Here is a 26,676-nt window from a genome sequence, read left to right on the forward strand (position 1 = left end):
AATGGATGATGCCTCTCACGTTCCGAGACGATCTCAACGGTCTCAGAGAATAGATTACCACCTCTTGAATGATAGAAGCGACGATAAAACGCCCACAGAAGACCGGTTCTTTAAAAGACCTCGTTTAAACTATCCAAAAGAAAGTCCGGAGCCTATAACGCTGGATAACTCAGTGAGCCAGTTAGATCAAAACCGAAGCTTTCCTGTAGAACCACTTCAGCAGAATGAGTTTCCTGAATAGAACTCATCTGAAATATCCCGGCATTCTACCCTATCCTTTACTCGCGGTAGACCGCAGAATGATTTACTATAGGCCCAGTTTATCGTGTCTCCACTCCCAGAGAAAGGCTGGTTACGGAAAAGTGCCAAGATACCAGTTAAGGACCGAAAAATTCAATTCAAACGATGTAACTGGCAAACTTCTGATTCAGCGAGGGCAATATCAACTTCTAACATGAAGATTCATCTTGTTAAGTATAGGGTTTTTCTCAACAATACCGATAATGCCGAGAATAGTGGTAGCATAAAGCAGCAATCTATAAGTAGCCTCTTCAGGAAGAAAGCAGAGACGGAAAAATTAAAAAGACTGAAACAAAACTTGATACGATAGACAGTCTTAGACAATATAGCTTTTACAGTGATCGAGTTACCAGCATTTCAGCAGATCTTCAAAGACATTCCAGATGTTACGTTACCATTTACATGCCGCAAAGGTATCGCTAGTCGAATCGACGCTGAATTCGTTTTGTTTAGAGGGTAACTTCTTAGTTTGCTGGTCATTACCTGTCAAACCATTGCATTATCACTGGATGTGCGGACAAGTAAGAATTTAAAACCGATATTAGAGGTAATTGGTCACTGGTTAGATAGTGATTTTCACTATCAAGAACGAGTACTTAAATTTGCTGAAATGCATGGGGCTTATACGGGAGAAAATATGGCAGACCTACTCCACTCGATACTTGAGGAGCTTAAAATTGAACCTAAAATCTTTACCATTACTGCGGATAACGCTACTAATAACGAATCGTTAATGTCAGAACTCTATTTTAACTTAAAAAAGAAATTCTACGGTATTAGAAAAACAGATACCTTTCGTTTTTAAGATACTGATAGCTATATCCGCTGCCTTGCTTACGTCCTTAATCTTATCGTTAGTGATATCCTCTTGCGCTAAAATCCGGTATTCACAAAACTGCTATTACTGCATGCGATTATATGCAAGTAAATAAAGATATTGAGATGCACTCTGCGTTATTCCCCTTTCGAATTATGAGACTCTGGATAGCAAGAATACCGCAGAGAAAACAGCAGTAGAAGATGATTTGTCAGACAAATCGGTTAAATGATAAGTTCATTGAGTATAATGTTAATACAAGATAGAATTCGACGTTTCGAATGATTAGGAACGCCCTGCAGGCCAAGTAACAGATCAAAAAATGGATTGATAGTCAACCCTACTTTCTACCATTCACGACTGAGGATTAGGAGTGTTTTTATCAAATTGAATGCATTCTTGCGAAATTCGAGGAACTTACACTTACAGTTTCTAGGCGCCAGCCGCAGATCAGCCTTGCAGTACCCATTTACTATAAACTTTATGACATACTGAATGATGCCGCATCCGGAGAAAGAGAATTTTCTGAATTTCTCCCAGATATTGCTTCTGCAGCATCCTCTGGACTAAACAAATTTAAAAAGTACTATGATCTCATGAATAGACAAGATGCATATTACGTGACCCAAGTCCTTGACCCACGATTCAAGACATTATTGTTGGAAAGAGAGTTAGGGAAATAAATTGCACACAAGGTTATCAAATATATAAAAGAAATACTTTACGAGCAGTATCTGCCGTCTCGGGTAGACTCCACTATCACAAGTGGCCCAGAGGAATCAGTAGCAAGAACGATAGAAGTCCGAATTCTTTAGAGACTGCAGCTACCGAAATAACAACTTTCTGATATTAACAGGTATTTTCACGATGGGGTAGTGATAGCTCAGGATCCTGTGATACAGAACAAGAAGTGGTTATTTTCTTGGTAGAGAAATTATTGTCACGAGTATCTACGCGTTGCGGCTGCCGCCAGGGATTATTTAGCGATTCCAGCATCAGAGGTAGCAGTAGAGAGGCTCTTCAATAGTAGGAGGGATTTGTTAGGTTTACGAAGACATTCCTTGCATGGGGAAACAATGAGGCGGCTGGTATTATTGAGGGAGATATATAAATGCGAGGGCCTGGTAGTAGGCACGTGCTAAATTTTCGAATGGAGGAATTTTTATTTGAAAAGATATCAGTCAGCTGGGATTTATAGATTATTCGTATTCGAAATTACTATTATTTTCGAATATTCGACTATTCGATATTCGATTCCACCCCTATCTAATTATTTCCCACTATTCGAGTACAATACTAAAAACCCTCTTGTGCAGCCTCGTGATGATTTACTTCTTTTTCCCGAGAATATCCGCGGCGATCTTCTCGGCCAGTGCATCTGTAATAATTCATCAGTTAGCCTGGATCCACAACCATGATAATAAAGGGTCAAGTATGAGGGGCTATGGTATTCTTACAAACGGTGGCCTGGGGATGTCCAGGTGGGAGGAATGGGAAAGCCGCAGCGTCGACGACGCGAAGTTTCGAAGTACCAAAGACGCGGCCCTGAGAGTCCACGACAGCGAGAGGGTCTTTGGAGGTACCCATTTTGCCTAGTACAGGTTAGATCGACGGAATTTCAAGGGAATTTAGGAAAGATACATACAAGTAGCCGCAGCATGGAAGATTTGAATTCCATTGTCACGAACGAAGTTAAGGATCTCGGCATCTGTCGACACCTTGTCGCGTCCAGGGTAGGCTTCTGACCCGATAATGACCTTCTGCATGACCTGGGTATCGACCATCTCACGGATGCGCTTGACAGCAAGGATAGCAAGCTCCTGATCAGCAGGATCAGTAAGCCAGTTGGGGTTGATGATGGGGGCATCCTCCATGCTGGCAGAGGCGATGGTCAAGTTACCGCGACTAAACGGTGAGACAAGCGATGCCGCCGGGCTGACATACATGTTGGAGTCCTGAGGTGACCCCGTGATGTAGTTCTGGTTGTTTCCCATGTAGGCGTCCAGCGTGATGTATTCCATCTCGGGCCAGTCGGCAGGGAATGAGTCGCCCAGCCGACATTGCGTCTTAGCTGACAGTCGCTTGAGCTGCTTCCCAGCCAGCTTCTCCCATGCGACGACGTCACCGCCAGGATTTCCCAGCATGCCACTGCCGTCGGCAAGATATTCGGCCGCTGCCTTTGCCATGTACTCGGCGTTTCCGACGGCGGAATGCGAGATGGTACTGGTGCGGTAGGACAAGCCGAACAGAAGATGATCCCACATGTTCTGGCCCACGCCGGGGAGGTTTTTGACCAAGGGAATGTTGAACTGCTCGAGAGTGTCGGCCGGACCAACGCCAGAGACCATGAGCAGCTGCGGTGATTGGAACTGGATTCCGTAGTTAGCGATATTGTGAACCTACTAATGCAGAGGGGTGGAAGAGAGTTGAACTTACAGCGCCCGCAGACAAAATCACCTCTTTCTTAGCAGAAAGAGTGTAGTCTTTACCAGATGTAGTGACCTTAACACCGGTTGCCGTGGTGCCATCGAACAGCACCTTTTGCGCCATAGAATGGGTGTAGATCTTGAACTTATCCGAGACACCGATGCTACGGATGAATTCCTCAGATGAACTACGCGTCGACCACCTCGGGTCAATAGTGACCATGTTGTACTGAACTCCAGAAAGCTCGCCACTGACAAAGTCCTTCGCCTCCTTGAATCCCATGTAACGGAGTGCTTTCTTCACCCAAGAGGAGAACGGGTTGGCGTAGACAGGGATTGTGACATGCAGTGGTGAACCGTCAGCGAAGCGATCCGTATCCGGAGCCGAGGCATTCGCAGCGCGCCGACTGTTGTCAGGCGAAGTGAACTTCACCGTCTTCTGGAAGTAGGGCCAGAAGCTGCTCAGCTCGTAGGTTGGGTCGTTCACCTCCTTGGCCCACCTTGAGTAGGAGTCTGTGGTACCACAATGGTAGGTCATGTAGTTCCGCGCAGAGCTTATACGACGCGTTAGCCGGAATTCAAATTGGTATCGTGGATATGCGCGATTGTCTCACCTGCCGCTCAGACACTTGCCTCGCGCATAGTGTAGTTCTCTCCCATTCATGCCCTAGTTGTGGACCATGTTAGCAAAAGAAATTACCTTTCCAAATGAGTTTCCATTTCAACGCACCGCTTGAGGTGTCGTCACAAAGCCCCAGTCGATGTTAGGGTTGGTATCATCCGGGCTAGCACCGGCGTACCAGATATCAAAGGCCGGGATGACGCTCAAGTTGCCATTGTCCTGGTAAAACCCTCCGGCCTCAATGACGGCCACCGAGTAGCCTCCCTCCTGGGCCAGGCGTCCGGCAATCGTCAATCCAGCCGTGCCACCGCCAACAACAACGTAGTCATAGCTCGCATCCTCTGGAGTCCCCAAAGATGCCTCGGGAGCGTCGAAGGGGCCCGCGGCGGTCGAGACGGCCAATATAGAGAACAAAGAAAACGCGCGAAGAAGAGCCATTGTCGCGATTCGCGTGAGTTAGAAATTCAGCTGAGCTGACGGAGAGATCGGCAGGTACCTCGCATTTTGAGCCCACGAGGGCATCGTCCACTAGAGTCAGTCAGACCACACGTTGCTCCCCTGTCTAGCCACTAACCAAGCTGATGGGCTTGAAGGATTAATTTGTCAGGCACCTTCCACGACAGAAATTAGTAGATGTAACCTCGTGGAACATTATACTGTCGAGCATTAATTAGGGCCATGTCTGCAGTAAGATAGAGTCAGAATTTAGCGGCTTTCGCGAAGAAACTCGAGCCAGTTTAGGAACTCTCGAGAGCCTCGCCTACTGACGTAGTACCTTCCGCCCAGCGATTTAGTCCCTTGGCTTAATCTGCATCAGACTAGCTACCTGCATGGCTTAAATTGGTAATACTAAAGCAGTGGCGCAATCTAATATAGCCCTGGCCCCCACCGGAGTTTTCCGAGTCGTATTAACTACTCCACTTAGTTTAGTTGGTCTACTTGGTCTATCTGGTACATTGTACATGCTCTTTTCTGCAGCACACTAGCCCTAATTCCTCTTCTCTCTCCGTCCCCTGCTAGTAATCCTTTAGGTAGCTCGCTAAGACACGACCAACTTCGAGAATCTAGTCAAGTCGTTAGTATCATTCGCTCACGCTAGTGGCGATTTTCAAACATACCTGAGGTCTCTTCATGATGCTAAAGTGGTTCCCATCTACCACTTCCACATTAATTTGTGGCATCAACTGATCCCACCCGTTCGCCCCACGCCATGTCCTTGGATCCATGATCCATCGCTGGGCGTCACAACTGTCATCACCCCATGTGGCCCTCATCTTTGCTTGCTCTTCCTTTGGAACAGACTCCCACACCCCGCTACGCGCCCAGAGCGTCAGACACGGTGGGGCATTCTCATCCATCATAGGCTGCGGTATATACGACTTCAGCGCCTCGATGCTGGCTAGGAAGTGGGCGTGCGTGGCGCTGCGATCTTTCTGCGATTTACTACTAGTCGTGATGCCCAACCGATCTAGCAGGTCGACGGTCTCGGAGGTTAGAGGGGGGATGGTCCCGGGGCATGGCGAATCGATGAGAAGAAGGCTAACGATTGTCTTGCCACGTTGCCGGAGAATACAAGAAGCTTCGAAAGCGTAGATGCCGCCGATACTCCTGTAAGAGATTGCTAGATTAGCTCGCAGGGGTGGGGAAGGCAAAGCAAGAATAAACAACTTACCATCCACCAACCAAATATGGCCCGTTGGGATCCAATCGCAAGATCTCCTCAACGTACATCTCCGCTACTTCTTTCAGGGAGTGCTGGAACTGTTCTGGGCATCGCAGAAACGGACTGTGGATCCCCCAGACTGGTCGCTCGGAGTCTCCCAGTACAGGTAGTCCGGCATATGAACCCGCGCTTCCAGAGCCGTCGGGCAGCAGGAATAAGGCCGGAGAGCTCGAAGTGAGTGTGCCCTGGAGAAGAACGGACTGACGCCGAGGCGGTGGGATCTCGGGAATAGTAGCGATAGGCACGGGCTCTGGAGCGTATGGACTACCAAAGGCCTCTTGAACTTCCGCGTAGGTGGAATATTCACTGAAAAAGCTAGAAGAGATTCTTCGACCAGTCTGTTCGTAGACAGCATTGGTAATCGTCAGCCCAAGGAGTGAGTCAACTCCCATCTCGGAGAATGCAACGTCGGGCTCGATCTCATGAAGGGGAAGACCCAGCTCGCTCGCAATGATAGTGCGCAATGTATTCGCAAAACTAGGTCCGTCTTCGCTGGTGGGAGTGCTGATGGGCGATGTGGATTTAACGCTAGACGGGGCCGTGGAATATGCATCCATAGCGTCTTGGAAGCGCTCCTCGAAGAACTGGCGCAGATCACCCAGCTGTGGACAAAGGAATGCCGAGCTAGGTATTTCAACCTGCAGCTCCTGTCGCAGTCTATCGACGATCAAGATCGCCATCAAGGAGTCCAATCCGATATCCGCAAGATCAGTCTCATTGGTTAGTTCGTCCACGGCCACGCCAGTTTCCTCGCAGATCAAAGAAATGACTTTATCAAAGGACGGGCTTGTCGGTGGCGCTGGAATTTCAATACCGTGTGGTCTTTCATTTGAGGCCTTCGCTACACTGGGCTTCGGTTTCACGGGAACGCTGACTCCAGGGGTGTTGGAAGGCAGAAGAACGTTCAAGAATCGTTTCTTGATCGACCGGAATTTCACATCGCTAACGACTGCGATAATCTTCTGTTGTTCCATAACGTACACGTCACCAGCCATGACACCCGGCTCGCCTGTCTCCTGCATTCGAACATATGTCCGGTAGCTGGCAAGTTCTGACAGAGGGCGAGCAAAGCGCATACTCCCCCAGCCATGCGAGATATACACAATGTCATCCGGGATGGTCTCGCTTGTGTTGAGAATGAAGCCAGAAAGGTGCGCCAGACTGTCTATCCAGTATGGAGAAACAGTGAATTTTTGATCGCTCGGAGTGGTTTGGAACTGCACCACCGCCGAAGCCTCCAAGAACTGTGGATCAAGCAACACGTCGTCCATGCCCTGAAATTTTGAACTGTAGTCTACAAATGTGGCAAACGCTTTGTAGGCCTCTTTGCGCTCAATGCGATGCAGCATTCCCGACTGGCAGGATTTGTCTAGACTGTCCATCCGCCCTTGGATCAGATAATGCTGTTTCGCCCACTGCACTATCCATGCATCACCGTTACCATAGTGGACTTCGCAATTGGCATGTGTGGTCTCCTCCTGATTGGACTTCACGGAGCTGATCTGTACCGTAATAAACTTGGCACCGGACCCTCTGAAAGCCGTGACTTTCACCAGGTGGCCATCGCCGCCGGTGTACAATAACGGTTGCCGGACCTCGATGCTCGAAACGTCCATTGCAGGGACTTCGCTGCTCTCCATACGGCGCCATACATACGCTGCCGCAGTGAACGCCATATCTGCATACACCGAGCTAGGGCAAAGCCGATGTCCATTGACCAGATGGCCCGAGATGGCTGCGTTCAAGTCAGGATCTGCCAGGTTGGAAACGAAGTTAACAGTCGCTTCACCAGCCGAGAAGTGTTCCCTATCGATCTTTTGCAGCGTAGCGCTAAGCTTCTTTTTCGCCGAGAGTTCCGACTTGACCAGGCCCTGCTGGCTTGATTTCGTGATCAACCAGTCCCCTTCGTATTGTATCCAGTAGCTCTTGAGGTCGAAGGCATAGCTCGGCAGTGGAAGCAGTCTCATTGAGGGCTCATATTCTCTGTGCACTGCCATCCAATTGATATTAAATCCACCGCAGTAGGCCTTTGCGAGACTCTTATTCAACGTGAACCAGTTCTCTTCGCGCGGTGTCATAGACGGCAGGGCATTCACCGCGGAGCTACCGAGAATGGTCTTCACCATCGGCAGACATAAGGGCCGGGCGCCCATCTCTATCCAGAAGGTCGATTTGGCGTTGAATCCTGCCATCGCGGCGTAATTCTCAATGACGCCGAGGAAGTTCACGGACTGTCGGGTTTGCCGCGTAACGTAGTCTGCATTAATTATGCCTGCATCAGAGACAACTTCCCCCAGAAGTGTCGAGAGGATCGGAATCTGAGGCTTATGGAACTCCACTTTCTCGCAGAGAGCCTGCAACCCGTCCAGACAGCTATCGAGCTGAGAGGAATGGAACGCATAAGGGACCTTGATTAATAACGTTTGCACGCTACAGGATTTCAGGGTGGTCTCTAGACCAGCAATGTCGCCTGTCGTCCCGCTGATAACGGTGTTCTTTGGGCCGTTGAAGCATGCGATCTCGCAGGAGGGAAAGGCATGAAGATGGTCTTGTAGATCTTCGGCCGATAGACTGACTGTTAGCATTGCATGGCTGCCCGATTCGCAGGTCTGCTCGATCAGGAGCGCCCGCTGTCCCACCAGATAGATTGTATCATGTAGACTGAGAACCCCTGCTGTGCACCAAACGGCATAGGCTCCCAGGCTATGCCCTGTCACGAGCTGCGGTGAAACGCCCCACGAGGTCCACAGGTCGGCTAGGGCGATGTTGCAGGCCAAAATGACCAACTGTCCCTGGATCGATCTGCAAGTGGCATAGTCGAATTCTGGGTCTCTAATCGGGTCCAGGACCGACGGAAACTCTAGCATGCGGCAAATTTCGTCGATCTCACCAATCCGCTTTGCAAATGCCTTGGACGTTGACAGGAGCGTGTGCCCCAGACCGGAGTAGAGCGACCCCTGGCCGGGAAATAGGAAGACGGCGAAGGGGGTCTTATTTGCAAGAGTAACATCGGCCTTTGTGCTCAGATCATTTTGCAGGGATGCTATCAACTGCTCGCTACTTTCGACGACGTGAGTTCTTCGATAGCCATGATGCATCTGCCTTGCCGTGGTGGAATAGGCTAGGTCCGCAAGATCCGTTCCTGGATGGGCTTTGAGGTAGCTGAGCAATCGCTTGGCATTTCCTTGGATAGAATCGGGCGTCTTTGCAGAGACTATGACGACGTGACAACTTCGAGGATCCGGGGTATGACCGACCGGTCGCTCGGAGGGCACATCTTCAAGCAGCATACTTGTGTTGCCCCCTGCCGCATTGAAGTTGTTGATCAGAATACGTCGTTTCCCGTCACCGGCTGGGTCTGCCGTAAAGGAAATTTTTTCCATTGGTATCCTGATGTTCACCGCGTTAAGCTTCTTTAGAGGGATGCTTGGGTTGATCGTGCCCTTGATTCCGGTATGTGGTGGGATCACATTTCTCTGGAACATCAAAGCTGATTTAATGACCGATGCGACGCCCGAAGCCGCCTCCCCGTGGCCAATATTAGGCTTGATAGATCCGATATATAATGGGGGGCTATCAGTTCGTCGCGAAGCAAGTGCCTGGGATACAGCGCTGGTCTCGATGCCATCGCCCGCCTGGGTCCCCGTTCCATGCATCTCAACGTAATTGAGCTGATCGGGGTGCACGCCAGCGTCATCGAGGACCGTTTTGAATAGTCTTTGCTGAGTAGCGGCATGAGGGTGTGTGATTGAGATTGCTTGAGCCGAATGATTCGTCGAAATACTCCTGATCACCGCTTGGATTCGGTCCCGGTCTGCGATGGCGTCCTCGAGGCGTTTGATCACCACAATCCCTGACGAGCGCGAGTCAGCAGTCAGATCCACACATCTTGATGAAGATACATACCGACTCCATCACCACGGCAGTAACCGTCCGCAGTGGAGTCCCACGTCTTGCACGATCCAGTGGGCGATAGGAAGCTCCCCCGACTTAGTCCAGCAAACGGATCCGAGGAGGTCATGATATTCGCACCCCCAGCAACGGCCATATCACATTCGCGACTGCGCAGCGCTGTCAATCCAATTTGAATAGCTGCCATGCTGGACGAGCATGCAGCATCGATGCTGTAACTGGGCCCTTCCCAGCCAAAGTGGTAATTAAGCCTGCCGGGACCAAAGGCACGCACGCCACCGGTGGTCCAGAAGGCGTCGATCTTCTGGCTAGCGTTGGCCTCACGCCAGTCATCGCTTGTTTGGCCCACGAATGTCCCGATCCTATGACGCTGCGTCGAAGGTGTCCGGTCGGGGGAGTATCCTGCCATCTGGAGCGCCTCGTATGTAGTCAGGAGCAGTAGTCGGTGGATGGGGTCCGTTGCCGCTGCTTCCCTCGGCGACATGTTGAAAAGGCGGGCGTCAAAGAGGTCTGGATGGTCGACAAAACAACCATATGGCGTTGTCGTTGTGTTTGGAATCTGGCCGGTGGGGTCGCAATGTGTTTCGACGGGAAATCGGTTGGCGGGAATCTAGTGAGAGTCAACAGATGAGTTAGCCATGTAAGCCCAGTATAATGGTCTGGTGCTGACATACCTCTCGATGAAGGTCCAGTCCTTCTTCAAGGACATTCCAAAATTCATCTAGATTCTCGCTGCCTGGGAACCTCCCAGACATTCCCACAATTGCGAAAGCGCCTGAAATACTTCCATCTTGAGTCTGGTGGGCGATTTCGTATTCAGTCGGACTGGTTTTTTCGACCCATTTCAGGGTTTCTTTCAAAGACATTGTCATATATGATGGCCCGATGACAGTAAGTACTGGATCAGTCAGATCACAGTTAACCAGGTCGTCAATTATTACCGTCCAATCGAGCGGTCGCCGCAGAATATCAAGTAGAGCAATGTGCAGGCAATCTCCGAGTGTCGACACGTCATCCATGGCACGACCGGTGCTAGTTGAGATAACCGATCTATTTGACGAGATCGGCCTGTCGAGTATCGGGGAGTTGCCCATGATTGATTCAATATCCCCGTCATGGATATGACTGGCGTGGTAGGCGCCATATAAGGATAGCCAGGTCCTCCGAGTTTCAGGGCAACGTGTTCCTATAAAATCCGAAAAACGCCGTAGCTTCGTAGGTGGTCCGCTGACTGTGAATGAGGATTGATTCACCAAGGCACTAATATAGAGTCGCCGAGGTAAAGACACAGACTATGCCCCTCTCAGTATAATTTTCTTGATAGTGAGAAAATCGGTGTTTGACAAACATGAATTTGATGGAACTGAACGATGATCTCTTTTAAAGAGTTCAGCGAGAGCCCCGCGCAAGCTAATGCCCATCTTTCAGTTGATTTATCCAGGCTTTGGGATCGAGCGGAGACTTGAACCCCCAATCGCACGGCAATTCGAATCAGTTCGGGACTAATATTGAGTAATTCTTTCACAGACGTGATACACGCTGCTATAGATGCAGGAAGCATGCCCGTGCATACTCCCAGCAGAATCTTTCTATCATTGCTGAACAAAGTTTGAGGGTCTCGCTCGAGATGGCTATATCATGACGTCGTCGTTAGCGCGGGTTTTACGAAACGAGAGTTTCAGTATCTTCAACTCACACAAGCAGATATCCTAGCTGGCAAATACACAGTACTGCCGGCGCCAAAGGAGCGCACTCATACGGCCTATCTGCCAAGGCATCTCCGAGATCTATCAAGGTGTGCCACGATAATTCAGATAAAACAGCCGACGGGAGAGAGAATAGGGCTGCACGCAGAGTATCGACACCAATCTGCAGAAAGGTGGCGAGTGTTTGAGACGACTTGGATACACGAGCCAGATCCTGCAGCGAGGAACTAATATCCACCGTCTGATCTCCAAAATGGAGAACACTGGCCGCATTGACCATCTTCAGAGCTGGGCGAGCTTATCCTTCTAATTCGAACAACGCTCCGAAGGAGGATGGGGCAATCCTGGAGGCTTGAGAACCCAGTGACTATTAATTCTATGAGCACAGAGACGCTCGCTATCCTATTTACATCCGTCATTCCAACGGCCTTTGGGGTACTTTGCACTGGAGGCTGGCTACCATGGGGCCCCCGAATGCAACATAACTTCATAACATCTACCACGAGCGCCTAGCTGGCGAATGAGCCTCGCTTCTTTTAATTAGTTGGACCCATGATTGGGGAAAGGCAGTCTATTCGTGCAATTTTGGCCTCATTAAAGGATAACGGCGTCTTAGGAGACGACCGTCAGGCCTCCTTAGTGCCATCGCGATATGCGGGCAACGTGATAAATCTATCTAGCCCCAAGGGAATATTCCCTCTTCCCGGTTTACACTGCCTAATCATGCAGACCCCGGCGAGGATGCATTGGAGCATATTGGTCATAGATTACTGGGGTCTGACTTTTGGGACGCCAGGATGTTCAAGAGGGGCTAGACGTCCGACGTATGCCTTGGCCCGGGGGGTGTCTCGATTATCTGACAGGCTCCTCCCTGTAAGTACCTGCAAGTAGTCAAAGCGAACAAATGATCTCTGCAGTTCGTTTTGGGGCCGATCAGCGACTTCACGTCTCACCATTGCCTTTTCGTTCTCTCTCCAAGTACGATCACTCGAATTCAGCCAACTAGTCATCTGTCGCCCCCTGCAGATACCCATGAAGCTCTACATAAGGTCCCAGCATCATCCCATGCTGCCTGTCAGCAAAATGTTCGCTGGAGAATCTATGTGTGCGTGTCTGCAATTTCTGTACCCATGGACCAATCATCCGCCAAGCGGACGGCCGCCGACGAGCTGAGCTCTTCTCGTAGCGTGGCCATCTTCATAGTGGCTATTGTCTTCACTCTCACCTCCACAACGTCGGTGGTTCTTCGAATCGTCGCCAAGCATATGAATCGCACAAAGCTGCTGGCAGAAGACTATGTAATTTTCGTGGCACAGGTATGGTCTGCAACAGAAAACAAGCCCAAATTCCTCAGAATCATAACTGAACGCTTAGGCTCTTCTCTACGGCATGGGTGTTGCTGTCATGCTTGGTATGATTTGAGCCACCCCCTCCTTTATTCTTGGCTATTCAAGAGTCATGAGAGCTAATCATTGTCTTGCAGAGATTTTCCTCGGATCCGCCGGTCATCACGCCAATGAAATCCCGCCGTCTCATGTCACCAATTTCCTCAAGGTACCTATTGGTCCCCACCCCTTAGAGCCCTAGCAACGGGTTACATTGCCGCTTACTATTCAGTGGTTGCTCACTCCTTGTCTAGGTTCTCGTGGCAATGCAGGCATTCTACGGATCAACTCTAAGTCTGATCAAAACATCCATTTGCCTGTTCTACAGCCGCATCTTTTTCGTGCGCACTTTCCGCATCGCCGCGTGGGTCACCATTGGCTTCATCCTGTCATGGGGGGTCATGGTCATTCTGACTGCGTTCCTGCTTTGCACGCCGCTAGCCTTTAACTGGGACCAGACAATCCCAGGCGGCCGCTGTGCCAACCAAAAAGCAACTTTTCTTGCTGTCGGCACTCTAGATCTCATAACGGACGTCTGCGTCTTTGTTCTACCATTACCCATGATCTACAAGCTGAAAGTCAGCAAAGGCAACCGCGTGGCGCTTTTTGGCATCTTCGGGCTGGGCATTCTGTTCGTCTTATCCTCTTTCTATTTTCTTACTCTTCTCGCAAGCACAGACACTAACGCAGCCACGTTTCGACAGCACCATGATCATCAGCATCCTCCGCATCCAAAGTCTTATGGAAACCGACTACACGGACATCACCTACTCCGCTGCTTACCCTCTTATGTGGAGTTTTCTCGAGCCAGCCCTGGGTATTACGGTGGCTTGCGGCCCTCTACTTGGGCCCCTCGTGCGCCGATTCCGGTACTTCCGGCAAGTCTCCAAGGTTCGCCGACTCGAGGCCAGCGAGGAAACCATGCCATTTGGACGCACGACCGATACGGACCCGGGGACCAGTCGCAAAGCAGGCCAGATTACCGTGCAGACGCAATGGGAGATGAATGAGATGCGAGTGTCAGGCGCGACATGAAAGTCCTCTGTTTTCCTTTACCTCGTTTTTTTGTACTATTTTATGCATTCCTGGGCCTGGCTCAAATTAACGTTACAGTAGAATTTGGGGTCCAGGCAAGGGCTCGACATGTTTGGGACATGCGATTTACTGAGTAAGTCAAATACAGTCCTCGCATCGGGGAACTTTCCGGTTTGGGTGGGATTACGTCTGGCGTTGAACTGGGGTGGGTCTTGATTTCTTTATTCTATGCTTAGTACTCCGTATTTCGTAGCTTTACGAAGTACTCTCCATTTTAATTTCTTAATGCACTTCTTTCTCCATATTGGGTCAAGGGCGCTGCTTAGGTCAGCGTGAGATTAGCGTTCCTTTGGCCCATTCGACCTGAGCCCCCGCCCCATCTGCATGTCAGCAATCAGCATCGACTTACTGTAATTAACCGTCAGATAGAATAGCTTGGACAATGCCTAGGCTCTGGCCCCTCCATTCCAGGGTTGTCCCTGCTCGTCGCAGCCCTTACAATTTCCAGCCGTTCGCCTGGCGCCAGCTACCGCCGTAGTGCTTAGCCAAGCTCTGCCCAGCGTGAAATGAGTTACTCCGATTCGATGGTCCTATGAGACTCAAACTCCGGATTCCACCTCGTAAAACCTCACCATGAGGGGCGCGAGGCTGAGAATCCGGTCATTTAAATCGAGGGATTCTTGGTGGTGGCTCCAGGCACGGTGATTCCTGCCAATCCTGCTGGATTCGATCGTATTATCTTTTTTCTCGCACTCGATTCCTCCGCTGTTTTACTTACATTTACTTTGACTCTAATCAATTCCATCATGTCTATCAGCGACGAATACGACTACATCATCATCGGCGCCGGCTTGACCGGTAGCGCACTGGCCGGCCGCCTCGCGCAGAAGGATGTCCAAGCGCGCATCCTCGTGCTCGAGGCCGGCTCCTCGGTCGTTGATCACCCTCTGACAAGCGCGCCATTGGCTTGCTTCGGCGCCCACTACTCGCCGCTGGACTGGGCGTACAGCACGACGCCGCAGGCGCACCTGGACGGCCGCGTTTGCTACAACAGCGCTGGCAAGGCCGTCGGCGGTGGCTCGGCTACCAACTACGGTACCTGGACGCGCGGAAACGCAGCTGACTATGAACTCTGGGCTCGCACCGTTGGGGACGCTTCTTGGGGGTATGATGGGCTGCTGCCATACTTCAAGCGCAGCGAGACTAAACTGCCGTTTGGCGAGGCCGACGAGGCCACGCACGGTAAGGACGGGCCCATCCATAACATTACTGCGTCGGCGAGCAGCGCGGAGCGCAAGTATCCACTGAAGGAGCCGCTGCGGGCCGCTTGGGAACGAGTGGGCGTCTCGGTGGTGGCAGATGCCAACGCGGGCAAGCCACTCGGGCTCGGCGAGCTGGTGGAGAACTGGAACCAGGGCAAACGGCAGTTGTCGAGCGAGGCCTATGGTTTGCGCCAGCTGCAAAATGTCGACATTGTGACCGAGACACTGGTCCAGAAGGTGTTGACGGAGACGCGCGACGGCCAGCTCACGGCTTCAGGCGTCGAGACGGTCGACGGACGCACATTCACTGCTCGCCGCGAAGTCATCGTGTCGGCCGGTGCCTATCGCACACCCCAAGTGCTGCTGCTGTCGGGCATTGGACCGCGCGAGGAGATCGAGGCCCACGGTCTGACGGCGGTGGTGGATGCCCCGGAAGTCGGCCGCAACTTCCACGACCACTTCTCCTTCAATCAATGGTGGAAGGTCAAGAACCCTGAGCAGGGGCTGTCTCTGGGCACAGCGCAGTGGAGTAGCCCGGCCTACGGCCTGGGTCTGCCCTGCGACTGGAATGCGACGGTGCAGACACCACGCGCAGATCTGGAGCGCGCGCTGAAGATCGACGGCGAGTCGGTCGACGGCCACCCCTACCTGGCACCAGACTTCGCCCACGCCGAGACTCTGATTGTGTATGCGCCGGCCGGAGCTCAAATCTCCGGGGTCGACGTGCCCATGGATGGCACGCATATCGGAACGGCGGTGCTGGGTATGGTGCCCACGTCGCGCGGCCGCGTTACTCTGGCATCGGCAGATGCGCAGACGCCGCCGCGCATTGATCCCAACTACTATGCCACTGAGGTCGACCGGGCAGTGCTGCGCGCGACCATTCGACAAGTTGCGAAGGTTCTAACCGGAACGCTTGAGGGCCAGGCCATCGTCGAGGGGGAACTGGCACGACCCGGCTTCGCGGCTATCCAGGAGAATTCATCGGACGAGGCGATCGATGCAGTTGTCAAGCACGGCGGCCAGACCTTCTACCATCCGGCCGGATCGGCAGCCATGGGCAAGGTTGTGGACACGCAGCTGCGCGTCAAGGGTGTGCAGGGACTGCGCGTGGTGGATGCCAGTGTGATGCCAGTCCCTGTGACGGGACATTATCAGGCAATCCTCTATGCTATTGCCGAGAAGGCGGCCGATTTGATCCTGGGCTAAGGAACTACATCTATACATTTTTACTTAAAAACTGAAACCTGGTCAAAAGCTCAAATGAAAACAAAATGCCATGAACACTACTATTACTGCTAGTAACTACTCATCTTTCTTCGTTCCTTTCCATCCAAACGAGACTGCTGTCATGGTGCTTCCCTCTGGCTGCCACGATCCCTCCAGCTCAAATCGCTCGTCTGCCTGCGCAAAAAGCTGACGCAGCTGAGAGAGAGATCGCTCTTCGGCATTCCAACCGGCCATCATGACCAGATCCAAGTTTCTACTCGAGTTAGTGCTTGAATCGTTCAATCCATGGGGGAAAACTCACCGGCCCTGTTTCCTCGACCACTTCAGTTCCGGCTGCTCTGCCAGAATATACTCGTAGATCACCACCTTCGAATGGGCATGCATCGCGGGCACTAGGTTGCGCAAAATCCGCACACAGTAGGCATCACTCCAGTTATGCAGAATCCAACGGAAAAAGTAGACGTTGGCCCCAATCAGCTTCTGCGGCGTGAAGAAGTCAGCCTCCTCAAACCGCACCCTACCCTGTAACTCCACAGGCAAGGTATCCCTCCCCAGAGCCACCGGACCAGCCATATCTTGCACGACAAATTGCAGTTTCTCGGTCGCGGTGGCCAAATGGCGCGACACGGTGCCTACTCCGCCACCACAATCCACTACGACGGCATCCTCACGATCAATCTCCCTCCACGGAAATCCCATAGCTAAAAACTTGAGATCAAAGCCATCGGCGCGCGAAAAGAACTTCATTCCCATACCGAAACGGGCAAGTCGTTCTGGATGTTGTGACAGAAATTTGTAGAGCGGTAGTGGCGTGTCGTTAGCCAAGTTGAATCCCGTCTCCGTAGGCTTCTGTGAGCCTGGAAAGCGAGTCAGGGCGTCAAGAGTGCGGTGGCCGGCGGGGAGGAGCTCCATAAGCACCATGCCAACAGCCTGCATGCTTTCGCGGTCAACGGCCAGCATGCGCGAGAAGGCAGAGTGCTTTACGCAGCCTTCGACTTCCTCAAAGATGCCGTTCTCCATGGCGTGCACCATCAGTCGTCGACAGATAGATTCTGGCAGGGACACTGCTCGCGCGATGTCAGCGTAAGACGCCGTTCCACTCTCAGGGACCTGAGCCGGTAAATCGTAGGTGTGGACAGCTTGGAGGGAGATAATGTCCGTGAACTATATACGGGTTTTATCAGTATCACTGTCATTTACTCATTCCTTCTCTAAAATTCACTGTTTTCATGTTCATCCCAGCAACACCAGGAGAGGAAAACTCACACTGTACAATATCTCCGTCATATTCCCCAACGGCCCCTGAGCCAATCGCTTCATCATCTGCGCCGAGTCGACCAGCGCTGACCTCGCCGTCTCCAAGTCCGCCGGTAGCTGGGCGCTCGTTAGCGTGTCGTCAGCCAGAGAGACCGGGGGGAGGCCCTGCGCCGCGGTATACGCATCCAGGCGACGGGCATGGGCTAGAGCCTCTTCAGCGAGTTCTGTCAGAGTCGGCATCTCTAGTGCTAGTGTTAGTGTTAGTGTTAGTGTTAGGCCCAGTCTAATGAGTCGTACCACTGTTGTTTCTCTATCGTGGCCTTTCGTCGTCCTGGAGGCCTGCCTCTTATAGATGACGGACCATACGTATGTGCCTACTCCACTCTTACTCCCCCAAGCCATTACATATTGTGCTGCGAGGTAAATGCTACCTAGGATTACTTCTTCGTCCAAGACATGGGTATGCCTGGTTCTAGATTAATCACCGGCTGGTTCCGGTGGGATGCAATCATGACACTGACGGGCATAACTGGTCAATAGTTGGTGATTTGCTCGTGATAACACCGCGATCATACTATCTTGGGGGATTAATGACACTTTCCAAGGTGCCTAGTATACCACACTACCCCGAAGTTACGACCATTGCCAGCCCCGGGGCAGAAACAGTAGGTCAGCCCCGGATCTACTTGGGGACACCAGAGGAATACAGGTAACCCAAATACAAGAGCAAGAGCGTTCTTATGCTGTTTCAGAACACTGGCTGAGCTCTTCCGTGGTACGGTACTGTACTCTGAAGCCGTTTTTGAAAATAACCTAGGACACCATACTTCCAATGATGGTGGAACATGGATCAGCAGGGTGGCTTAATTATATAAACCGGCAATCCCATGGAGTAATTTTGTACTCATCAACGAGTAGATAAATGTTGGCAATGAAAGCACATTAGGAAGACTAGTTAATTATTATTCAATCATTAAAAAAAAAAAAAAAAATGGTCTAATTTCTCACGGCGCTTGCGAGCAAGCCACAAACATCTCTGCCTCACGGAGAAGCGACGGAGCATGCGGAGTCGGCCACTATTGCCTTCCTGGCGGGACCCACCAAATACGAGAAGTGGCGATTGCCAAACACGCTAACGTCAGACTAGAGAAAAAAAAGTTCCACGCTGAAAGAGCAAAAAAGAAAAAAGATATGCTCACACTCGGATTCGAACCGAGGATCTCATGATTACTAGTCATGCGCTTTACCAACTAAGCCATGCGAGCTACTTGTTGACAGCACGTTTTATTTTGATTATATAAAGACGCGGTGTTTCATACTCGATCTATATCCTCAACCAAGCCAATGGCCTCACTTGTTTTGTCAAACTAGAGAATACAAGACTCACCATGACCTAGCAATAATCCCCGATTAAGGGCGGTATATAGGTGCAGTATTTTATACTGTGCAGATATAAACTTCCCCCACCATGACTTCAAAGATAATGTGATAGAGATCCAGGCTCTACTACATATAGCAAACAGTAATATGAGATGCTGCGTAAGGCTGGTGGCGCTTTGGCCTTTCTTTAGAAAGCATACTTTCTCCGCATTGATCTATCGCTAACATTTCGACTTTTCTTCTTTCATTATCGATATCGACCCTAATATTCAGGACTCAATGCTCCCAGATCTTGCAGATGACCCGTTACATACCTGCTTGAATGGACTGGGTCACAGACCAACAATGAACGAGCTGTGAAAATATGCTGCTACATGTTGCCTGAAGGGCTTAGAAATGGCTCTTGTTCACGGATTTTATGGTGTAGGTGTTTATATGAGACTGTTTTAAGCTATCAACTTGACTGATACTCATTAATAAGTGATCCCAGAGAGCAGAAAGTGGTCAGGAACCTTTATCATCTACAATTTCCCGATCTCATCATCTCATGTCAACTAGATATGGCAGAGAAAACTGACAGTTTATGCATCATTTGAAATGGTTTCATGGCATGTTCACTAGTAGACTATTTATCAAACCTTATACATTCCTCTTCTATTTGATTTCTAGCACTGACCCCGGCTATCGTCAATAAACGTAGCGATAACTAGGTGCCATATCGCCCATAAATTCCTTTTCCTCTTCTGAAATTTCTCCAACAGCACCACTTGAAGCAGCTTTCTCCCGCCTCACATTGTCTAACCACACCCCGAACAAGTAGATCGAGGCAGTAGCAGCCGAGAGACAGACAAATGCAATGCAAATGATATACCCATCACGATAAGCTGGGGCATCCTTCGACAGGAAGCAATAGGGACTAATGATCCCACCCACTATAATCCATCAATTAGAACGCTTATTCTCCACAAGAGAAAGAAACAACAAGAAACGAGATACATGAAACTTACAATTCCCAAACGCAACCATCCAGGCAATACCCACACTTCGTCGTCTATGACTAGCCAGATTCATAGCAAACCAACATGCCAGGACGGGCGGCGCGCTGAAGCATCCGCTAACGACCAGAAATAGGGCTCCGTATTGCACGTGCCGATGCATGGGGCCGTAGATGTTCAGTAGGATTCCCAGTCCACCCAGCGCGATCAATAATGGGATCATTGCGAAGATGTAGCGATGTCGGAATTTGTCGGAGAGGTATGCAACGAGCATGGAGCAGACGAATGCTGCCACCCAGGGTGGGATGGAGAAGAGTTGCGTATGGATGGCTGGACTGTTAGCAGGTGGAAATGTAGCAGGTCGATGGAGACATACTGTCATAGCCGTAAGTCTGGATGATTGTCGGTGCAAAGTTTGCGTATGCTGTTTCTTGTCAGCTGCATTGCCCCAGTGTCAATGTCATCTAAGCTCCACTCACAGTAGATCGGGATGCAAACCCCAAAATACATGCATCCAGCAACGAATATCTTGTCTGGTCTCTAGTCAGAGGAAATCACGAATGGCCACCGTCATCACATACAATCTTTGAAGACATCCAAAACATCTTTGATCCCCATTCGGGCCTGCGGAGCTGATTTCCCTGTATCCGTCGCAAGCCGCGCGATAGCAAATTTCCGCTCATCCTCACTCAACCATTTTGCATCCTCTGGGAAATCCCCCACAAAGAAGAAACAGATAATCGCAACCACACAGGTCAAGAGTCCTTCGATGATGAAGACCCAGCGCCAACCTCGATAACCACGGAGACCATCCATCTCGCCGATCCCACTGGCAAGCAGCCCACCAAAGGCCCCGGCCACCGTTGTGGAGCAAAAAAACAAACTGAACCGCTTCTGGGCCTCACTGCGCTTATACCACATTCCGATCAAGTAGTAACCTAAAGACGATCCATCAGCAAAAGGATTGGGGATCGGAAGTCAGGCGACTGACACCCAGGAACAAGACCCGACTCGAACATGCCCAAGAACCATCGAGTTGTCATCAATCCGCCCCAGTTCTGCACAAGACCCTGACATATCGTGACAAAGCCAAATCCAAACATACACAGCGGCACTGCTCGTGTCTTCAATCAGCGCCGGGTCTACCACATGAAAAGACAGGAGAAACGCACGCCAAACATGCGGCTTGAACTTCTTCAACAGAATATTCGACGGGATCTCGAAGATAATGTAAGGCACGAAGAGTATCGTCAGGGCGGTATTATACCTGGTCCCATTTTCGATGTTCAAGTCTTCCTTGAGACCCATTATAGACGCGTTCCCGATGTTGACCCTGTCCGTACCCCTTAGCATTCTTGCCATCCATTGACTGTTGGCAATGCCTTCTTACCGGTCCAAGAATGAGAGTATATACATGGCGCAGAGGCATGGTACGATATGCCGGTCGATCTTGGCCACGAGCTTGCGCTCATTGATAACTGACGAATGCGGGGAATTCGTGACTTCGACATCGGAGGCGGGTCTTAGGGTATCATAGTACGGAGGAGGTTTCGCTGAAGCGTAGGTAGGTGAGCAATGGGGTCCGATCATATTTCCCTCTAGCAAACAAACCTGGTCCCTCCATGCTGGGCACTCGGAATCCGGATAATTCAACCTAGACTCGAACAATATTGTCATTGAAACAAAGAGCAGGAAACGGAGGGTGCATGTGTCGCGTTTCAGGACGAGACAGGGAGATTGAGAAACAAAATCCCAACTGCGCCTGGGAAGTGAGGTCTGGCTAGCAAAAATTATCTCTCATGCTAGGGGGTGGCGACGACTCGACAAGACCAGCACGAGATGCATGGATGTCGATCTGTGGCTGAAGGGCCAATATTGGCTGCACGATAACGATTATCCGCCCAGACTATGGGAAGACATGCATGAGCACTGATAATTTCGCCCAAACAGGGGATGATACGCCATTTGATTGCGAACCATCGTTCGCCAATACCGTCCTGTCGGGAAAGGAGAACAGGTGACACCTGTGTTATCTATCGGTGGAATGTGGAGAGGAATGCTCGTTGTGGCTTGAGAAAAGATCAGCAGAACTTAATTAAACATGCAAGTGGCTGCTGCTAAGTATTATGATCGCTATGTAACAACTCAGTCTAATTAACATTTATCATTCTTCCGAACCGTGATCAACATGCATCTTGTCTTGTTGCCCGCCTTGTGCGTGATTTTTATTTACTCGGCACAATTCGTGGTATGTAGGCAACGACAGTAACACGCTCTTGCGATGTGTCACTGTACCACTGCACCTCGCCTCATAAAGACGGACCCTTAGTAAGATCCGTAGTTGCCGTAGGCGCCATAGTTGCCGTAGTCACCGTAGCTGGCGGGAGCAGTCGAGGTAGACTCAGCAGCAGTGGTCGTCGTCTTGGAAGGCTCCTTGTCCTCCTTGGGGGCATCACGCTTGTACGAGCCGTACGAGCCGTAGTTGCCATAGTTGCCGTAGTTGCCGTACTCGGCAGGGCCAGTGGAAGTAGGCTCAGCGGAGGATGTAGTCTTCGAGGCCTCGTCCTTGTCCTCCTTGGGAGCGTCGCGCTTGTAGGAACCATACGAGCCGTAGTTTCCATAGTTGCCGTAGTTGCCGTACTCAGCAGGACCGGTCGAGGTAGGCTCGGCAGAGGAAACGGAGGTAGAAGGCTCCTCCTTCTTCTCGGGAGCAACATCACGCTTGTAGGATCCGTACGAGCCGTAGTTGCCGTAGTTGCCGTAGTTGCCGTAGCTGCCATAGTCGGCCGGGGCAGTGGAGGTCGGGGCAGCCGAAGTGGTGTCGGTTTCCTCCTTGGGAGCCTCACGCTTCACGTTGCCGTAGTTGTCGTAGGTACCGTAGTTTCCGTAGTTCCCGTAGCTGCCATAGTCGGCGGGAGCGGTGGTCGTAGGGACGGCCGTAGTCTCGGACTTGTCCTTCTTGGGGATGGCATCGCGCTTGTAGGAGCCATACGAGCCGTAGTTGCCGTAGTTGCCATACTCGCCGTAGCCGGCGGGAGCAGTGGTGGTAGTGGCAGGGGCAGTCGAGGTCGAGCTGCTCACGGGAGCGGCATTGACGGCCAGCAAGTTGCTGCCGAGGAAGAGGGCGATGGACTTGGAAGAGAAGTGCATTTTGGCGGGAGTAAGAATAGGAAGAAAGGATGAAGAGGAGAGGAGATGGGCTTGATGATGATTTAGTTTGAGATATCTTCCCAGCTCCCAGGCATATTTATACCAATGTCGGACAGGTTAGGTATACCACGCCGAACAAAAATAGGTCTAATGTCGGCTTCCACGGTGATAACCGCCAGTCACCACAATTGGGCATGTCTCGGATGATCCCATCCGGCTCCATGATGGAGAACGAGCTGGAACCTGGCATGTTCCAATCAGCAGAAATCCCGATGACGCATGAAGGCCATCTCATGCAGTGCGACCTCCAAAAATGAGCCGGCCAGCCCGTTGCGGAGAATGGTATCATCGCCAATCGACCCTACAAACGCGGGGATCTTTCGACGGAAGATTTTTTATTTCTCACCAACTTGCCTCCCAAGAGATGCGGTGCAATGCAGTGCATTACAGCGCAGGTCTCCGTGCTAATTTTGTTCCTTCCTATCACACAATCGAGGTCTCAATGCCAGACAAAGACCCCCCAGCCTTGCCTCATTGTCTCACCTGGCAAACTGTGGAAAGCTCGGGAAATCACCCGGTGGCTGCGGATCGAAGCTGCAGGCGGGGTTAAACTTCGTCTAGGCGGCACTGGCACGAAGGCTAGCGTTGCCCTAGGGCCTTCTACCTGGAATCTAGAGGGTCGAGTCAAGTGTCTACCGGTCTACCCCAATATGCCCAATGAGACATACATGCGGCTAGGCGGCCCATGTCTCAAGCCACACTAAGTAGCTTGCCGCGTCCTGCAGAAAACCGGGTCTCTTGTCTCACAACTCAGCGGCCTGAGTTATTTTTACCCTCATTGCATGTCTCCAGCCGGTTTTATTGGGTCGGTGGCCTCGGGATACTTCCATCTGCTTGGATTTCTCTTTTCCGGCTGCCCGGCCTCATAAATCACCAGCTTCTGCTGCGGTCGCATCAGTCGGCTGTTTCTTTATTCCTTCGAAACGATTCAAGACCGTCCTTCAATTCTTTTCGCGAAAATAAGACACCCAACTCCGACCGAAGACATGGAAATCAACGACAAGCTCCTGCCCGACGAAGAGGCACGGTGGAGACAAGAGCGGAAGCCTCAGAGCAACTGGGAAAGATGGGGCACCGTCCTTCTCGTCATCGCGACGGCTCTTGTGTCGCTGGGAATCGGCGCACTGGTCGGGCATCAGCAACAAGACTCTGACAAGACTTGCACGTTGCGAGTTGCTCAATATTGTAGGGCTTCATCCGGTCAGGTGCGGGGAACATTGGCTAATTCCAGCGGCAGCTCCCGTCATCTCCAACGTCGGCATTTCGTACCACCAGGAGCAATTCAACGGCTCGTTCCTTCACGAGAACATTTACCGCAAGGACGCCAGTCCCGAGGTCGATGCGGCGTGGAAATCCCTCGGTGCTGACTGTAGGTTTTCATTCCTTCTGATCGCAGTTCGGTCAAGCATGCTAACAATCTTCAGACCGAAGCATTCGGGTTCCTGCCGAGGAAGCCAAAAGATCGGGCCTTGCACAGGACCAGGTCAAGATCAGCGAGAAGTATGGAGGAGGCTACCCAGCAAATGTTGAGGGTCTTCATCACCTTCACTGCCTGGTAGGTTTACTACTCACTTCCTATGAACCCCACTAACAAAGCCTCAGAACCTTCTTCGCCAGTCTCTCTACTACAACCACGACTATTACAAAAAGCAGGGCCATGGTGCCTTCAAGAACGACGACTTCATTGTCCGTCGCCACGTCTGTAAGTACTCACACGGCTTCCTCGGCCCTGACCAGTACTGACTCCTTTAGCCCACTGTCTCGACATCCTCCGACAGCAGCTCATGTGCACCGTCGACGTCGGAGTCCTCGGTCAAGTCTGGGTTCACCCCGACAGCCCTGAGCCATTCGTCGACTTTAACACGAAGCATCGCTGCCGTAACTTTGATGCTATTCGCGATTGGGCTGAGCATAACCAGCTGCCGGAGTCCGTTCCGTCGGATTTCCTGGAGCCGCCGAAGCAGGGCGATCGGGTATATGAGGAGGTCCCGTAAATTTATGACGCTATGAATTTTATATAAATTTTAGAATAATTAAGATGTCATGTCTACCTATTTCCATGTATAAAAATGCACAATAATGATTATCTGAAACGCTCAACCACAGGATTACAATCTCGCGTATACTGGACAAAAATCCGATATAAATTCAACACTTCAAAGAGCAAACAAATAAATCAGATAGATAATTCTCCGTTCAAGAAAACGGTCCTGAATCATAAGGCTCGACGATACCTCCCCACCTGGGCCCAATAATGATCGTCAGCAGATCAAGGATCAACAAAACACTATCTCAGCCCTTTCGGGATCGCCAAATAGACTTGAGCACATCACGATCTCCATCTCCATATTCTCGGAAATAATTGCAAAAGGAAGATGGAATGAACAAAAAAACACGGATGCCAAGGTGGCTTAGCTCAGCCACCGCATGAAACCTACCTTGCTGTGTATGTATGCATGTGCGTACTTTTATCTCTATGCGGCAAAATGTACATTTGTGATCGAGTTGCGGGGCACTAAATATAGTGTGCACTGTGCAAACTCGGTTCTCTGTGAGGAGTGGGTACAACTCTCAGCACGCAGCAAGGTGGTTGCATGCAATCCAGTAATTCAATATGCTAGAGTTGGATTCATCATCTGTAGGACGGGCATTCCGAGATAGGGCAATAACGCGCAACCTGCCACTCTATATAGAACGCCTGATTTAAACAACGAGTCGGATACGTACGTGAGGTGAAGAGTAATCTATTTATAGTTCATAGTCAGATGGGAATTCGAGTATACGCGGACTCAAAAACTCGTGTTTAACCAAAGCGACCAAAAAAGACTTGCATGAATGAACGCTGGCCGGTGGTCGAGGCTGCGGCCGTATTTGCAACCAGATGGTCAAGGAGTCTATTCCGACCGATGCATGCCCATTGTTGCGGCTATATTTGTCTTTAAAATAAAAAATAATAAAACCAGAATCTTTGCACGGTCGAATCCCGCCCCGACCCGGGCGGAAAAATGAAAGACAAAAAAAAAACAAAAAGATTGACCGACGCAGGGGTCGAACCTGCAATCTCTTGATTCGTAGTCAAGCGCCTTGCCATTGGGCCAGCCGGCCTGTTGTTGTTTAAGGGTTGGAAATATGTGCACTATAATGCTATGCTTTTATGCCGCTTAATCTTCTTGTCTGTTCCTCTGGCATTTGTTTACAGCAGGTGTTGTGGCTACCCCATGCCTAGTATGAGGGCATCATGAACACTTGTCAGTCGACTCATTACTCTATTCATCTATAATATAGTGTTTTTGAGGCGTAACCTCTATTGTACAATCATACCCAATAGTTGACATACGTTGGAGCCGCTGGATATATATCTAAGCTCAAGGGTAGAGGTTTTTGGAAGACAATTTGTTTAGGGGATTAAGACAGCC

The 26,676-nt window shown here is 50.7% G+C and overlaps 8 protein-coding genes across 8 annotated transcripts; 3 read left to right on the plus strand and 5 right to left on the minus strand.

Annotated features, from left to right (window-relative positions):
* Positions 1-2,445: 2,445 nt before the first annotated feature.
* KD926_001289 (GMC family oxidoreductase) lies at positions 2,446-4,603 on the minus strand (the record flags this gene model as incomplete). Its single annotated transcript, XM_053104982.1, has 6 exons — positions 2,446-2,495; positions 2,575-2,709; positions 2,763-3,486; positions 3,554-4,097; positions 4,158-4,210; positions 4,274-4,603. The coding sequence occupies 6 exons, from the start codon at positions 4,601-4,603 to the stop codon at positions 2,446-2,448; spliced, it is 1,836 nt and encodes a 611-aa protein (XP_052951812.1).
* Positions 4,604-5,181: 578 nt separating this feature from the next.
* Positions 5,182-11,786, minus strand: KD926_001290 (type I polyketide synthase; the record flags this gene model as incomplete). Its single annotated transcript, XM_053104984.1, has 7 exons — positions 5,182-5,229; positions 5,284-5,773; positions 5,838-9,741; positions 9,795-10,410; positions 10,475-11,092; positions 11,149-11,431; positions 11,497-11,786. 7 exons carry the CDS (start codon positions 11,784-11,786, stop codon positions 5,182-5,184), a joined length of 6,249 nt encoding a protein of 2,082 aa, XP_052951813.1.
* Positions 11,787-12,636: 850 nt separating this feature from the next.
* KD926_001291 (uncharacterized protein) lies at positions 12,637-13,926 on the plus strand (the record flags this gene model as incomplete). The annotated part of the gene is made up of 5 exons (XM_053104985.1): positions 12,637-12,822; positions 12,881-12,917; positions 12,990-13,060; positions 13,146-13,522; positions 13,596-13,926. 5 exons carry the CDS (start codon positions 12,637-12,639, stop codon positions 13,924-13,926), a joined length of 1,002 nt encoding a protein of 333 aa, XP_052951814.1.
* Positions 13,927-14,732: 806 nt separating this feature from the next.
* Positions 14,733-16,397, plus strand: KD926_001292 (GMC family oxidoreductase; the record flags this gene model as incomplete). The annotated part of the gene is made up of 1 exon (XM_053104986.1): positions 14,733-16,397. One exon carries the CDS (start codon positions 14,733-14,735, stop codon positions 16,395-16,397), a length of 1,665 nt encoding a protein of 554 aa, XP_052951815.1.
* A 96-nt stretch (positions 16,398-16,493) lies between these two features.
* On the minus strand, positions 16,494-18,077 carry KD926_001293 (putative O-methyltransferase; the record flags this gene model as incomplete). The annotated part of the gene is made up of 4 exons (XM_053104987.1): positions 16,494-16,671; positions 16,720-17,582; positions 17,685-17,923; positions 18,065-18,077. 4 exons carry the CDS (start codon positions 18,075-18,077, stop codon positions 16,494-16,496), a joined length of 1,293 nt encoding a protein of 430 aa, XP_052951816.1.
* Positions 18,078-19,742: 1,665 nt separating this feature from the next.
* Positions 19,743-21,640, minus strand: KD926_001294 (MFS transporter; the record flags this gene model as incomplete). Its single annotated transcript, XM_053104988.1, has 7 exons — positions 19,743-19,987; positions 20,063-20,380; positions 20,427-20,474; positions 20,530-20,583; positions 20,632-20,988; positions 21,052-21,383; positions 21,441-21,640. The coding sequence occupies 7 exons, from the start codon at positions 21,638-21,640 to the stop codon at positions 19,743-19,745; spliced, it is 1,554 nt and encodes a 517-aa protein (XP_052951817.1).
* A 735-nt stretch (positions 21,641-22,375) lies between these two features.
* On the minus strand, positions 22,376-23,200 carry KD926_001295 (uncharacterized protein; the record flags this gene model as incomplete). The annotated part of the gene is made up of 1 exon (XM_053104989.1): positions 22,376-23,200. One exon carries the CDS (start codon positions 23,198-23,200, stop codon positions 22,376-22,378), a length of 825 nt encoding a protein of 274 aa, XP_052951818.1.
* Positions 23,201-24,246: 1,046 nt separating this feature from the next.
* On the plus strand, positions 24,247-25,254 carry KD926_001296 (oxidase ustYa family protein; the record flags this gene model as incomplete). The annotated part of the gene is made up of 5 exons (XM_053104990.1): positions 24,247-24,445; positions 24,498-24,629; positions 24,685-24,815; positions 24,863-24,962; positions 25,013-25,254. The coding sequence occupies 5 exons, from the start codon at positions 24,247-24,249 to the stop codon at positions 25,252-25,254; spliced, it is 804 nt and encodes a 267-aa protein (XP_052951819.1).
* Positions 25,255-26,676: the final 1,422 nt, after the last annotated feature.

Source organism: Aspergillus affinis, assembly GCF_023601865.1.
Source record: "Aspergillus affinis strain CMG 70 chromosome Unknown NODE_125_length_105666_cov_89_023118, whole genome shotgun sequence".
Lineage (NCBI taxonomy): Eukaryota > Fungi > Ascomycota > Eurotiomycetes > Eurotiales > Aspergillaceae > Aspergillus > Aspergillus affinis.